The following is a 14,615-nucleotide window of genomic DNA, read 5'->3' as shown; positions in this document are numbered from 1 at the left end:
TGGATGCCAGGGATCTGGGGACTGTATGCTAAAAGCGGCTGCTTTACTAGTATAGCAGAGCTTGATGCTAGGAGCGTGGTGTGAATTGTGCCAGTATAACTAGGTTTATTTGTACAGTGCCTGTCAGAGATATGCTTGTTTCTCAGAAAATAATCTTCCTCTCTCTTTTTCTTCTTCATTTATATCTGCCTGGATCTGGAGGATGAGAGCCCCTTTTAGCATTCATGCAAGCAGCCAGCATGTAAGAAAAACACACACAACAGGTTTATTACGGACGGGTTTATCACTAAGCAATGCAACTATTACATGCTTTCTGTCATCCTGCTCTGTAACAGTGCATGTTTTTCCCCGTGTGCTGTTTCCCACCCTGTGTGCTTGTCACCGGTCAGAGGACACGGCTGCAAAGACGTGCATGGAAGCTTAGCAAAGAAACTGCAGAACCGAAGCCATTAAGATACAGCTCTCCTAATACTGAAGAAAGAGCTCCTCCTGAAGGCAAAAACCTTTTTTATTATACTTGCACTATATTGAGCCCTAAGCCCAGAAAAAGGAATATACAATCCAAGGAGTGCAGTTACAGAGAACCAAACCAGAGTGCAAACAGGCTGCCTTTACAGATGCGGAGGAACTCCAGCGTGCAGGCAAGGCAGTAGCATGTGCTGGGGAATGACAGTAGGGTGATTTCTTGCCGGAGAATTGGCACGCTGCTTGTCATCGCTTAGGGTGAGTAATGGATTTCAGTATTCATTGATAGACCATGATGGTCACTGCTTATGTTGCGTTGTATTGGTAAGAACTCTGCCCATACCGTTTGTTTCTCTCCTGAACAGCTTGATTTATGTGCAGATTTCTTCATGATGACATTTCCACACATTTATTTCTGTTCAGGGCCTAATCCAAGGCCTGCTGGTGTAACTGAAAGTTCCTTTCTAACTTCTGCTGTGTCTCCATAATGCCACGCTTGCGTGTCTCTACAAGAGTCCTAATGTCGTCTTCTCTGTCTGTGTTTGAAAGTGGGCTTATCTGGATCTCAAAAATTGGGCAGTATTGGCATGAATACTTCGGAAAGTGGATTTGGAAGGGAGGCCAAATTTTGCTCTTACGTACATCCCATGAAGCCTTGTTCACACTCAAAGGGGGATCTAAAACATCTATTGGTGAAGAAGTTGACCTTTCCTATTAAATGTGCCATCAAATCCCATGATGTCATTACTGCAACTAAACAGGGCATTTAGAAAAACAACATGTTGCTAATAGTTACCCATGTTTTAAGGGGTAATACTGGATAACTGACTCTGCACAAGAATTAGCAAATCACACAGGGAGTTTCCCTAAGAAACAAGATCTATAAGAAACAAACCTCTTACAGTGGCTTACTGTAAACCATGTATGAAAAAAAGACAAATATTGGAGCTTTGTTAATTTTGTTAGTATCTTAAAAGTGTAAAATTCTTTTCTTGTGATTGAAACTAACAGTTTATTTCAAATAAAAAAATCCTGTACTCGGTGACAGGAAAATAGGTCATCTGGAGGTTATATACAAAGTATAAAGGGAGCGCACATACATGCCCAGTATTGCAGGATTTGCAATATTAGGAGTAGGTTTAATTATAACCTTCCCAACATTTTCCAGTGTTAGATGTGCAAACATCTGTGCTGTGCATACACGCATATACATATGTATATGTCTTAAAAATTTTCCTTTGGTGATATCTGGGGATTACTCGGTCTTCTTTCCCACTGTTCACACTGACAGCATAAACCACGATATTAATTTGTCTTGGTGTTAACTATTGCAAAATATCTCTAAGAGACTCTGTTATTCGAAATCCCTTTTAAAATAATTTTGAACAAGTGAAATCTTTCTGTGAAAAATATTTTTTAAAAGTCTCTTAAATGCTCTCCATGTAAGTGTCTGTATCTATTGCAGACAGCCATCTGCTTTTCCTTTTTCCTTTGAGCTGACTTTTCAGTGGGATGGATCCATGCAGTGAGTCTATCCATACCCCATCATTACAAGAATGGGGCTTTTGTTTCTCCTTTTGGAACAATTTCTTACACTCAAGAGCAGGGGAACAAGGGAAAAAATAGCTGTGGAGGATGTTTTGTAATTTGATACACCTTTAGAAGTATCTCAGAAAGTAAATACCTTTGAGGTGATTAATTTCTGAGAGTTCCTAGTAGACACTGAACTGCTTTTGTATTTCCCAATGCTGTCTTCATCCAACTAATGACAGTCTGAAAGATCCAGTGTTTGGGAGCAGCTGTAGATATACCCATTTTAGAATGTGTTGGGACTATATCTGCCTGTGAAGAAAAATACACCTTTGTTTCCGACTTGTTTACTTAAACTTCAAGAAGTAGAAAATGTAGGTGTTACACGAATGTTTCTGTCCCCATAAACTGAAAAAGCAGTTTAGTTAGGGGGTTTTGGGGTTTTTTTTATTCCCACAATAAACATTTCTAATTCATCTCTTTGCCTTTCTTAAATAAACCAATGTATACAGTAAAATTTGAGTATGTTATGGTCTAGATTTCCTTTTCCTTATGTGGGGTTTAAAGAGTAGAAAATATCAAAATTGACAAAAAAGTCTTAATCTTGAGAACTAATATTTTAACCAGTCATGTTTTTTCATAATGCCTGTAATACGTTATGCTTGTTTGCACACAGGACTGTCTTGACGTTTCGAGTAGTCAGGCATCTCATTTTTATTCAGACCTATATGGAGTTTTAGAAAAACCTGCAAGAATGTGCTTTTACCAAGTACATTTTTTAAAGAAACTCTTTGGTATTCTGGAGTAAATGTATTTATTTACCAGTATGTGCAATGACTGATTTTTGTATTTTCACATAATTTACCTTGTGTATGTCATAGAGGTTGCGGTGTTTGTCAATACAGAACATTGTGCAGAATGTGAAACAACTATGTCTTTCCCTACCCAAGGTCAGAAATACCTCAATAAATTACCTACAGAGTATGGAGGTTACTTAACATAAGGAGTTTCTAGCGCTGTTTAAACTGTATTTTTACCTTTAACGCTAATACGGATTCAAAACAAAACACATAGCCATAGTAAGTTATACCATCAGTCCTGACTTTGTCAGATCTGTGGTCATCTTCAGCCTGTAAGGTTTCCCAGACTGTGAGCTCAAAGACTTGAAATTGGTGCACGCTGTAGAAATACTCCTCTCACCCATTTTCATGAAGAGGGCAGTGAAGATTCGTAATGAACACCAGCCGAGCAGAGGTCCAGTTGTTTGCTGCCTTAGGTCCCTACCGCCCGACGATCGTGTCCCGTTCCTGCTACCTCAGTGCTGTTTGCTGTGAGCTAAACCAACTCTTCCCAAGTCCAGCTGTTGTTAAGGACTGAATTTTTGGCCTACTCATTTCTACCAAAATTAGTCTGGAAAATGGTCAGAAAAACCTGGGATGCAGTTCAGTAAGGACAAGAGCAAAGAACTATACTTAGGCAGGAATTATCAACTGCACAATTACAAAAAACCCCAAGCTTCAAATATGTAAAAAGCTATTGGAAAGCAGAAGAGAAGCATCTGTCCTCCATATCTCTGATACATCGTCAGAACTGATTCAAACTGCAGTCAGGTTAGACATCAGAAAATTTTCTAACTACAAGGCTAGTGAACCTTGGCACAGACCTTTTTATCTGAGAAACTTTCAGTGGCAGGAGACTCGCTGTTTCCTCTGCCAGGAACAGTATAGGTTTGGGTAATCTTGCATTTTGAGAGGTGGTTGATCACAACAGTAGTTACCGGCACAAGAGGAGGAGTGGTCTCTGGGCACTATCTAAGCCATCCTGGGAAGATCACTGAGAAAAATGAGCATGTTGTCAGGTGTCTATGGCTCTCTAGGAATCTGTGCCCCCCCTGAAAACTGGTGAAGCTCCAAAGCTGAGAAAGATCACTTGACCAGACGAACCTTTCCAGACGTATTTGTACACGGGACGCTCAGTTTGTCTGATCTGATGTTGCATTCATTTGCTTTGAAATATGTGGCTGGTATAAATCCATTGAAAAAATAGCTTATTTTCTAACTCTTACCTGGGTTCTCTTGTCCAGTGTTTGTGATATGTGAGGTTAGAAACAATGTTTTTATTAGGATGTGCAAGTAAAAATCATTTAAATAGAGGATTATTGCACTAGATTGTTCTGTGACCTCAAAGTTAATCATAATTTTCTTCTTCTTAGGTACCTGCAAAAGGAAAGAATCCAACATATGAACGCTAATTGCTAATGCAATGAGTTAGGTCATAAACTTCTTACATGTTTATCTGTTTTCCAAATACTATTTGATAAGGAGTCCTCTTTACAGTATTTTTGGGACCAGCACTGATCTTATACTTGTACTTTTTTTCTGATCCCATGGAATACCTGAAATGATCTGTAACCGTTAATGAATATCCAGGAAGAATTAAGCACTTTTGCGGGTTTTTAAATCTAGTTTTATCAGAATATTTAATTTAAACAATACACGTGCTGTTTCTTTTAGCTTTAATAATAAGTATAGCCATTTAATTTGCTAGGTGGGAAGCATTGTAAGTAAAGGAGCATGTAGCTTTAATAAGCCTGACTGCTTCCACTGGGAGTCCACCTGAGCTTCTACAATTTTTTTCCAAAGTCCCAGGTTTGCTGATGTTCTGACCTATGATTTTGATTTACTTATTTAATAGAAGTTAAGTTCTTTGAGAATCCTGATTTTATTCAGATGTGTTCTTCTTCAAATTATGAATGCTCTCTGCTAAAAGTGAACAATTAATAATTAAGAATGCTGGACACACCTGTGAGATGATCCTTTTCTAAAATGCTTATCTAAATAGACATTTCTGTTTCAGAAGAGGGAAAGCTGAAGCAAAGAAAGAAAAGGAAGTGTCATATAAACGGGACGAATATGAGTTTGAAGGCTGCTGGTAAGCTGCTGTACGAGGTGTCGCTGGCTACATTCAGAGAACACTTACTGGCACCTGGGGTGGGGCTGCCAAGGCGATCTAGACCTCGGCACCAAGCTGTTGAGACCCTTCGACACCACACAGTCAACCTGCACTGGTATAATTTTCTCCTGTTGGTGCTGCAAAGAAATACGAAGCCTTTAGCTCTGCCACAGGTATTAAAAGGAGTCCTAAAAACCAGTCTCTGTGTTAGTAGGGGAAAACTCATTGGTTTTTTGTTTTGTTTTTTAACTAGTGCTGTGACAGAATTATTTCTTTTCTCACACTCCAGTGCAACGTGTGCTTGGTGTATCTGCGGGGACCATCTTGGCCCACCAGACTAACTCCCGGGACACAACTGAGTTCTGTAGTTACCTATACTAAGGGGCCTGAAAAGAAATTCTGGACTTTTAGTTGTCTGCCAAAAATGACCTTTCAGTAAGGACTGTGGGAGGTTGGAAGACAGCAAGGTCAAAAGCCAGACTGCACTTAGGAATTAAACTTTTGTTGTTAATTGGGAAGCTTAGTATGTCACACACAAAAGAATTTCTTGATATTTCTCTCACTGATTCAAGGAGAATATAACTCCCAATGCCAAGTGGCACAGCTCCAAAGGACATGCTGATTGACACAAGTTGATAGCCTGCTGGTTAAGCCACCCTTGGGGGCAACTGAGGTTGGCGGTCCTTGCTCCACATCACAGTGTAAGGATTTACAAACACCTCCCACTACTGTAGTGAGGGTCCTCATTAATACAGCAGGCTGCCTTTATCGAACAATAAAATTTGTGTGTGTGTCTTCATATTCAGTGCTGTATCAAGGTCTGGTCAAGCTGCTCACTCAGTACAAAAACACTGACCATCAAAAGGCCAACAGAAACGTTCAGCTGTATCCCATGTTTGTGGGTGTAAGAGTACGACGTGCACGAACAGCGACTTGCTGGATATTGTCATGAGTTGAGCTGTCCTTAGCAGCAAGGTTATTCAGATGCAGTCTGTAGTAGTCCGAAGATTATCGCACTTTGGAGCGTGGACTTCGTTATTCACAACCATTTACTACATTTCAGCTTCTTAATATATGAAAACAGCTGTTTAAAAACTCTACCTTCTACTTCATGAATAACTCCACTTTTTCATGTGTTTACAATGTCTTGCACAAAATTAAATGCACAAATTTGCCCAAATGCAAATGAAAATGGTGAACTTTTTAAATTTCACATACCTTTCTAAGCAGCAGGAATTTAAAGTACATGATAAGCACATATTTGTATAGACAGGTAAATTCTGTAAGTCCACATTTCTGTCGGCTGCAGTAGACCTGAGATGGCATCTTTGTTTCTCAGGGCAATGGGTTGGAATACTGCTATATCCGCAGCAGCTGTGGCATATGGATATCATAGGCCACTAGCGAGTAACAAGTAAGGGTTGTATGCTTGGCAAGACCCACAGCTCTATCAATCTGTCCAGCCTGACTATTTCTACAGAAGAACCAGAACTGTCCATCGTCCCATCCTTTGCACTCAGTCTCTCCACTCGTGGCTTTTAGGAGGGTTTAAACAGTGAGAGCGTTGTTCCGGTAACAGAGCGATGGACAGGTGATGTTACTTGCAGTGGAATGAAGGCAGTCCTTTAACAGCTGTCTTTGGTATTAGCGTAGTCTCCAAATAAAATGTGGTACACAGAAATGCTGCGCATCAGCTCCCAAGTGTTGTAGAGGCGCAGCGGGGATTCCCAGTGAAGAAAACACCAGCCCTGCTCATAGAGAGAGGTCAAACTGCTGACATGGTTAAAAGAGAAAGACTGTGTTGAGAGAGTCCAGGATGTCCAAAATAAACATTGGCTTACAAAATTATTCAAAAATAAATACACTCCTAAGAAAACAGAGTAAGTATTCAACGTTTTCTCTATTTTCTCTCTTCCTTTATTATGAATTAATTTTTGCAGTAGGAATTCTTTATAAATAACATAAGCAATGTAAACATCAGGCTACAGTTAAAACAGGGAAAAACAACCAGCCAAAACAAAACGCAAAGAGATCTCTCAAAGGCAGACATCCATTGAACAACAAACCCGATCTGAGTGTGTAGGGCAAGATGCTCTTTTTTTTCAAAAATACTCAAGATACACCCTGGTGATCTAGGAAGACAGCTGGTCCATAGTGGTTACATATAGATGTTGTTAAACAGAAGATATACATGGATTCAAATGAGCTGTTCAACACACTTCGAGTACATCCCAAGTCCCAGGGCTAACATAGAATGATAGAATAGTTTGAGTTGGAAGGGACCTCTAAAGGTCATCTAGTCCAACCACCCTGCAATAAGCAGGGACATCTTCAACTAGAGCAGGTTGCTCAGAGCCCCGTCCAACCTGACCGTGAATGTTTCCAGGGATGGGGCATCCACCACCTCTCTGGGCAACCTCTTCCAGTGTTTCACCACCCTCATAATAAAGAATTTCTTCCTTGTATGTAGTCTGAATCTACCCTCTTTTAGTTTCAAACCATTACCCCTTGTCCTATTGCTACAGGCCCTACTAAAAAGTCTGTCCCCATCTTTCTTATAAGCCCCCTTCAAGTATTGAAAGGCCACAACGAGGTCTCCCCGGAGCCTTCTCTTCTCCTGGCTGAACAACCCCAACTCTCTCAGCCTGTCCTCACAGGAGAGGGGTTCCATCCCTCTGATCATTTTTGTGACCCTCCTCTGGACCTGCTCCAACAGGTCTGTGTCTTTCTTGTTCTGAGGACTCCAGAGCTGGACACAGTACTCCCGGTGGGGTCTCACCAGAGCAGAGTAGAGGGGCAGAATCACCTCCCTCGACCTGCTGGCCACGCTGCTTTTGATGCAGCCCAGGATACGGTTGGCCTTCTGGGCTGCGAGCACACATTGCTGGCTCATGTCCAGCTTTTCTCAACCCCTTCATCCCCCCAGCCTTGATACTGGGGGTTGCCCTGACCCAGGTGCAGGACCTTGCACTTGGCCTTGCTGAACCTCATGAGGTTCACACGGGCCCACTTCTCCAGCTTGTCCAGGTCCCTCTGAATGGCATCCCATCCCTCTGGCGTGTCAACCGCACCACTCAGCTTGGAGTCCTCTGCAAACTTGCTGAGGGTGCACTCGATCCCACTGCCTATGTCATTGATGAAGATATTAAACAGTGCTGCTCCCAGTACAGACCCCTGAGGGACACCGCTCATCACTGATCTCCATCCGGACACTGAGCCATTGACCACTACTCTCTGGATGCGACCATCCAGCCAACTCCTCATCCACAGAATAGTCCATCCATCAAATCCATATCTCTCCAATTTAGAGAGAAGGATGTTGTGGGGGACCATGTCAAAGGCCTTACAGAAGTCCAGACAGATGACATCCGTAGTTCTTCCCATGTCCACTGATGTAGTCACTCCACCATAGAAGGCCACTAGGTTGGTCAGGCAAGACTTGCCCTTGGTGTAGCCATGCTGGCTGTCTCAAATCACCTCCCTGTCTTCCATGTACCATAGAATAGAATAGAACAGAACAGAACAGAACAGAACATTTCAGTTGGAAGGGACCTACAATGATCATCTAGCCTGACTGCCTGACCACTTCAGGGCTGACCAAAAGTTAAAGCATGGTAGTAAGGGCATTGTCCAAATGCCTCAAACACTGACAGGCCTGGGGCATCTACCATCTCTCTAGGAAGCCTGTTCCAGTGTTTGACCACCCTGTCGGTAAATAAATGCTTCCTAATGTCCAGTCTAAACCTCCCTGGCGCAGCTTTGAACCATTCCCACGAGTTCTATCACTGGATACCAGGAAGAAGAGCTCAGCACCTCCCTCTCCACGTCCCCTCCTCAGGAAGCTGTAGAGAGCAATGAGGTCACCCCTCAGCCTCCTTTTCTCCAAACTAGACAAGCCCAAAGTCCTTAGCCGCTCCTCACAGGACATTCCTTCCAGCCCTTTCACCAGCTTTGTTGCCCTCCTCTGGATGCATTCAAGGACCTTCACATCCTTCTTAAATTGCGGTGCCCAGAACTGCACACAGTACTCAAGGTGAGGCCACACCAATGCTGAATACAGCAGGATAATCACCTCTTTTGACCGGCTGCTTACGCTGTGTTTGATGCACCCCAGGGTGCGGTTTGCCCTCTTGGCTGCCAGGGCACACTGCTGACTCATATTGAGCCTGCTGTCAACCGGCACTCCCAGATCCCTTTCTGCAGGGCTGCTCTCCAGCCATTCCTCTCCCAATTTATACTTGTGCCTCGCATTACTCCGTCTTAGGTGCAGAATCTGGCATTTGGACTTGTTAAATTTCATGCCATTAATCATAGCCCAGTGCTCCAATCTATCTAGATCCCTCTGCAAGGCATCTTGTCCCTCAAGAGAGTCAACAGCACTTCCCAGTTTGGTATCATCAGCAAACTTGCTAATGGTGCATTCAACTCCTGCATCCAGATCATTGATAAATGAACAGGACTGGCCCTAGAATTGAGCCCTGAGGAACACCGCTGGTGACCAGTCGCCAGCCAGATGTAGCCCCATTCACTACAACCCTTTGAGCTCTGCCCTTCAGCCAGTTCTTCACACAGCGCACTGTGAACCCACTCATCCCACACTTGGACAACTTGTCCAGAAGGATGCTGTGAGGGACGGTACCAAAAGCCTTACTAAAATCCAGAAAAACTACATCCACCACCTTCCCTTCATCCACTAGGTGGGTGACCTTATCATAGAAGGATGTCAAATTAGTTAAACAGGACTTTCCCTTTGTGAACCCGTGTTGACTGTGCCTGACGATTGCATTATTCTTTAAATGCCTTTCAATAGTACTCAGTATAATCTTCTCCATAATTTTTCCAGGAACTGAGGTTAGACTAACAGGTCTGTAGTTCCCTGGGTCTTCCCTCACACGCTTTTTGTAGATTGGAATAACATTGGCTAGCTTTCAGTCAGCAGGGACCTCCCCAGGCTCCCAAGACCTTTGGTAGATGATCGAGAGGGGTCCTGCCATAACATCCTCTAGCTCCTTCAGTACTCTGGGATGAATCCCATCAGGCTTGTGAACTTGTGAACATTCAGCTGATACAGCTGGTCCCTTAGAATTTCAGTGTTCACAAATGGAAAGTCACTGTTCCCACACTCATAGTCCTCCAACTCAGGGGACCAGGCAGCCCAAGGTCTATCAATATTATTAAAGACTGAGGCAAAAAACACATTGAATGCCTCTGCTTTTTCTTCATCCCTATTAGTCAGGTGATCATCTTCAACAAGTATCAGTCCAATGTTTTCTTTAGACTTCCTCTTGCTATTAACATACCTAAAAAAGCCCTTGTTATCTGAAACAACACTGGCCAGTTTCAACTCTAATTGAGCTTTGGCCTTTTATTGTCTTCTCTCTGCATATACGAACCACAGCTCTGTAATCTTCCTGCAAAGCCTGACCTCGCTTCCAGAGATCATACAATTTCTTTTTCCTCTTGAGCTCCATGAGGAGTTCCCTGTTCAGCCAAGCTGGTCTTCTGCCCCACTTGCTTGACTTTTGACACAGTGGAATTGCCTGATCCTGTGCTTCTAAAAGGTGGTTCTTAAAGACTGACCAGCATTCATGGACTCCTAAGCCCTCAAAAGCAGATTCCCAGGGCACTCTGCTAAATAGCTCCTTGAATAGCTTAAAGTTTGCTCTCCTGAAGTCCAGGGTAGCAACTCTGCTGTCCTTTCTTCTCATTACACTGAAAATTTTAAACGCAACCATTTCATGATCACTGTGGCCATGACAGCCACCTACCATCACATCCCCCACTAGTCCTTCTCTATTCACAAATAGCAAGTCTAGGAGGTCATCTTTCCTAGTTGGCTCACTGAGTACCTGTGACAAGAAGTTATGTCCTGCAAACTTCAAGAATTTCTGAGACCCGCTCAGACAGGGTCTGAGGACAAGGGCCACCGATCCTGAAATTTCTCCTAATTGCCTATAGAATAACTCATCAGTGCTTACATCCTGGCTGGGTGATTGGTAGTAGACATCCACCACAACATCTCCTTTGTTTTCCATCCCCCGAATCCTCACCCAGAGGCTCTCAACCACATAATCACTAACTGTAAGGGCTGTACAATCAAACCTCTCCCTTACGTATAGTGTGACACCTCCACCTTGCCTGCCCTGCCTATCCCTCCTGAGCAGCCTATAGCCCTCCATCCCAGCACTCCAATCGTGCGACTCGTTCCACGAAGTCTCACTAATACCAATGATATCATAGCTCTGGGAGCTGACCAACGCTTCCATGTTTGTTTCTCATACTGCGTGCATTGGTGTACAAGCATTTCAGATACGTCCCTGAGCCCTCTGTGCTTTCAGGAGCAGTGTGTTACTCCCACTAGCACTGCCACCCTCAGGTGATGCCATGCCAACCCTCAGCTTACCTACTGCAATCCTGTTGGTATCCCCTCCCCGCACTGATTCTAGTTTAAAGCTCTCTCGATGAGCCCCACCAGTTTATGCCCAAAGACGCATTTTCCCCATTGGGACAGGTGGATCCTGTCCCAATATACCTTGTATAATATAATCCCCAGTATACCTTGTCTCGCAAATGCTCTTCCATAGTTTAAAACCCCAAAGTTTTGGTGCAGGCACCAGTCCTGAAGCCAGGTATTGATATCCTGGGCTCGCTCCTAGCTTCTAGGAGGATCTGTTCCATGATCTTCCCAGGCACAGAGGTGAGGCTCACAGGTATCTTTCACTAGACCAGGTTGCTCAAACCCCCAGCCAGCCTGACCTCGAACACTTCCAGGGATGGGGCATCCACAACTTCTCTGGGCAACCTGCTCCACTGTCTCACCACCCTCATGACCAGAGGCAGCTCCCTCAGCCTGCCCTTGTGTGCCATGTGCCCCGGCCCCTCACCATCTCGAAAGCCCTGGGCTGGGCCCACACCCACACATCAGTGTCTTTCCTGGACTGGGGAGACCAGGAGGGGACAGAGGAGTCAGATGCAGTCGCCAAAGTACCAAACAAGAGAGGAGGAAAGCATTTTTGCTGTTATTTTCTTGGTTTATTGGTGGGTTTTGGGGTTTTTTTTAAATAGGGGGAGGGGATGGGGATGGGAAGGAAAGGCTAACACCACCCGTGGCAAGCAACACAATAACTGTTGATGCCAGGAGATGGAATGGATAAGCTCACAGGGTGGCTATGCATGGAGGCTGGGCCTCCCAGCTAATGGCAGGTGCAGTGGTTGGGTCGGGCACTCCTGTGACACCGGGCGCTCCTGCAGCGCTGTGTTGATGGTGTCATGGAGGGGAGCCCTGGCATGGTGTAGTGGTGCCAGGGGAGCCATGCTGGAGGCGGATCCACTTCCATCAGTTCTTCTTGATCTGTGAGTGGACCCACCTCCATGGGCTCCACACCATCAGCCACGTGGTACATGTGGTACGCTTTGCTTTTGGACCTCTTGTTTCCAGGCATCCTTGGATCCTGAGGACCTCGAAGCTCAGTGAATTGTGGGCCAGCTGCTGGGGTCCCTGTATTTATAGGGCCCGAAACAAATGGCAGCAAGGTGGCTTGTGACATCAGGAGGCCACTGTGATGGGAATACATATGGCCAAATATGGCTGTTCTGGGAGTTGGGGCACCTGTGGCCTGAAAGATGCCCTCATGTGGGAGAAGGGGGAGGGTCGAGGGGGCTGAGGGCTCCTTTTCTGGGGATCACTCCCCTGTGCCCTTCTGCTGCCCCTCGGGCACAGGGACTACCCTCCATCTCCCCTCGTCTGCCTGGGCTCCAGCCCCCTCCTCATCCCGTGCCTGGGCTCCCCTGGACAAGATGGCAGCAATGGTGTTGCCCAAGCGTTGGGGGTCCTCGGTGACCCCTCACTGACCCGGCCCCCTGCAAGTGGCACAGCCACTTGCCCGACAGTGGATGAGAGGGGGCAAAGCATCCAGACATCCCGCTGGCGGGAAAGGGAGGTGCAGCCAGCCTGCGTAAGGTCTCCCAGCACTCCTTAAAAGAATTGCTGATTGCCAGGTGTTGTGTGGGCCCGTCTTCCCCATCCCCCAGCCCTACCCCTGGAGCATGGGGAGGTGCCATGTCCTCTGCACGGAGCCCCAAGGGAGAGGGAAGAAGGCCTGGTGCCCTTTGGGACGCTGTGCCGGCGTGACACGAGGAGTCTGTCAGAGGCCACCAAGGGAGGTCCTTGGGGCCTGGAGGTGGTGGGGTTTCTTTTCAGTCTGAGGTTCACCCTCGCTCTCTTCTCTACTTTTAAGGACAAACCTCCTCGCTGTTTTGTTTTTTTAATCCCCAGGGATATTTTTCGTGTTCTTCTCTAATACAAAGTATGGTCCGATTCCTGCACTCATCTGGGAGTTTCACCAAGGCGTTTCATGATGGCTATGGCAAAGACAAAGAACAACTCATAACGCTTCGGTCTTGCTCACGCTCTTCCTGGAACACAACATAGTTTAGGCTACTGGTCCTGCAGCATGGAATAAGCTGGGAAATGGGCTGTGGGTTGGGGTAGTGTATGAATTTTGTGGATTGTAGTGACAACAGTTTCCCGGGCATACAGCAGCAATGACACGGCTGAGAAAGAGTCACGTCTGCGACTATCGTCTGTTCTGCTGATCAGTTAACATTCAGGTAAGAGAAAGAAGGCATACTCTCTCCTCCAGCTTCCTGGTAATCTCATAAATATATATGGATTTGATTAATTTTCATAACTGGTAGGACACAAACAGATGTTTTTGAGAAAGTCAGAAGAGACATTTGCTTAACTCTGGGATGACAAAGGGCAAAAATGAGGACTTTGTTCAGAATCGGAAAGAATCACAAATATCCTAGCAGAATAATCTGCTCCAAGATACCAGTCTCCAAAAAGCAAGGACAAAGCGCTGTTGGCAACGTCATGGTAAGCCATGACAAGACTGCATGAAAGAGGGCATTGGCTTCCAGTTCAGGTAGGTGATGCAACTGATTGTTACCATGGGAGTGAAATTGGTACAAGGAGATGAACACAGAGAAGTCTTCATCGGGAGCAAAAACCACACGAATGACAGTTTATGACCTCTACCTTCACCATCTAGGTAACATCCACTATTGTCCCTATTACTCAAGTCCTTTTGTGTTGCGCTTTCTCATTGTGCTTGTTTCATCTGAATCACGGGCTTTTTGCTTTTTCAGTGCTGCATTTTGATTTTCTGACTCCACAGACAGGTCCTCTTGGGTTGGCTCTTCTGCTTCGCTGCAGCTCTCAGAGTAGAATCCAGCGTTCTCCGCTATGACAGCAGGATCATCATCCTCGTAACAACAACAGCACTCCTCAATGCTTTGGCTGTGATGAAGGTCCCTCTCCTCTTCACTGATGCCAGTTACCTCGTGCTTTTTCTGCATTAAACCATGACGGCCCCTTCCCATGGTGAGATCAGTAAGCAGGGTTTCATTGCACAGACGCTCCTCATCTTCCATGCCCTCCATTCTTTCTGCCAGCTCTTCTGCAGAGGGCTGGCTCAGGTCAGGATAATCTACAAGGATTGTGTCCTGTTTGCGCTTGAAGCAATCGGAATTATCATAGACAGGATAGGTCTCTTCTGGATAACCTTAGGAATAAAGTGATATGCCGCTTGAAGTGTTATCAGCATTTAAAAGTAGTACTGACTTCAGTGATGGATGCACAAGTTTGTTAGAACAGTTGTTTTTAG

General features: G+C 45.0%; 1 protein-coding gene across 2 annotated transcripts in view; it reads right to left on the bottom strand.

Annotated features, from left to right (window-relative positions):
• Positions 1–264: 264 nt before the first annotated feature.
• The window catches only part of RIC3 (RIC3 acetylcholine receptor chaperone), a 32,521-nt gene continuing 18,170 nt past the window's right edge, over positions 265–14,615 (bottom strand). For both annotated transcript variants that reach the window (XM_076344045.1, XM_076344046.1), the window contains exon 6: positions 265–14,513. In XM_076344045.1, the coding sequence (XP_076200160.1) occupies positions 14,023–14,513 (491 nt within the window). In that variant the 3' untranslated portion in view covers positions 265–14,022. The remainder of the gene's footprint in view (positions 14,514–14,615) is intronic.

The sequence above is a fragment of the Aptenodytes patagonicus genome, chromosome 7, assembly GCF_965638725.1.
Source record: "Aptenodytes patagonicus chromosome 7, bAptPat1.pri.cur, whole genome shotgun sequence".
Classification (NCBI taxonomy): Eukaryota; Metazoa; Chordata; class Aves; order Sphenisciformes; family Spheniscidae; genus Aptenodytes; species Aptenodytes patagonicus.
Note: the sequence above shows the minus strand (reverse complement) of the source record. Positions and strands in the feature narration are given on the sequence as shown.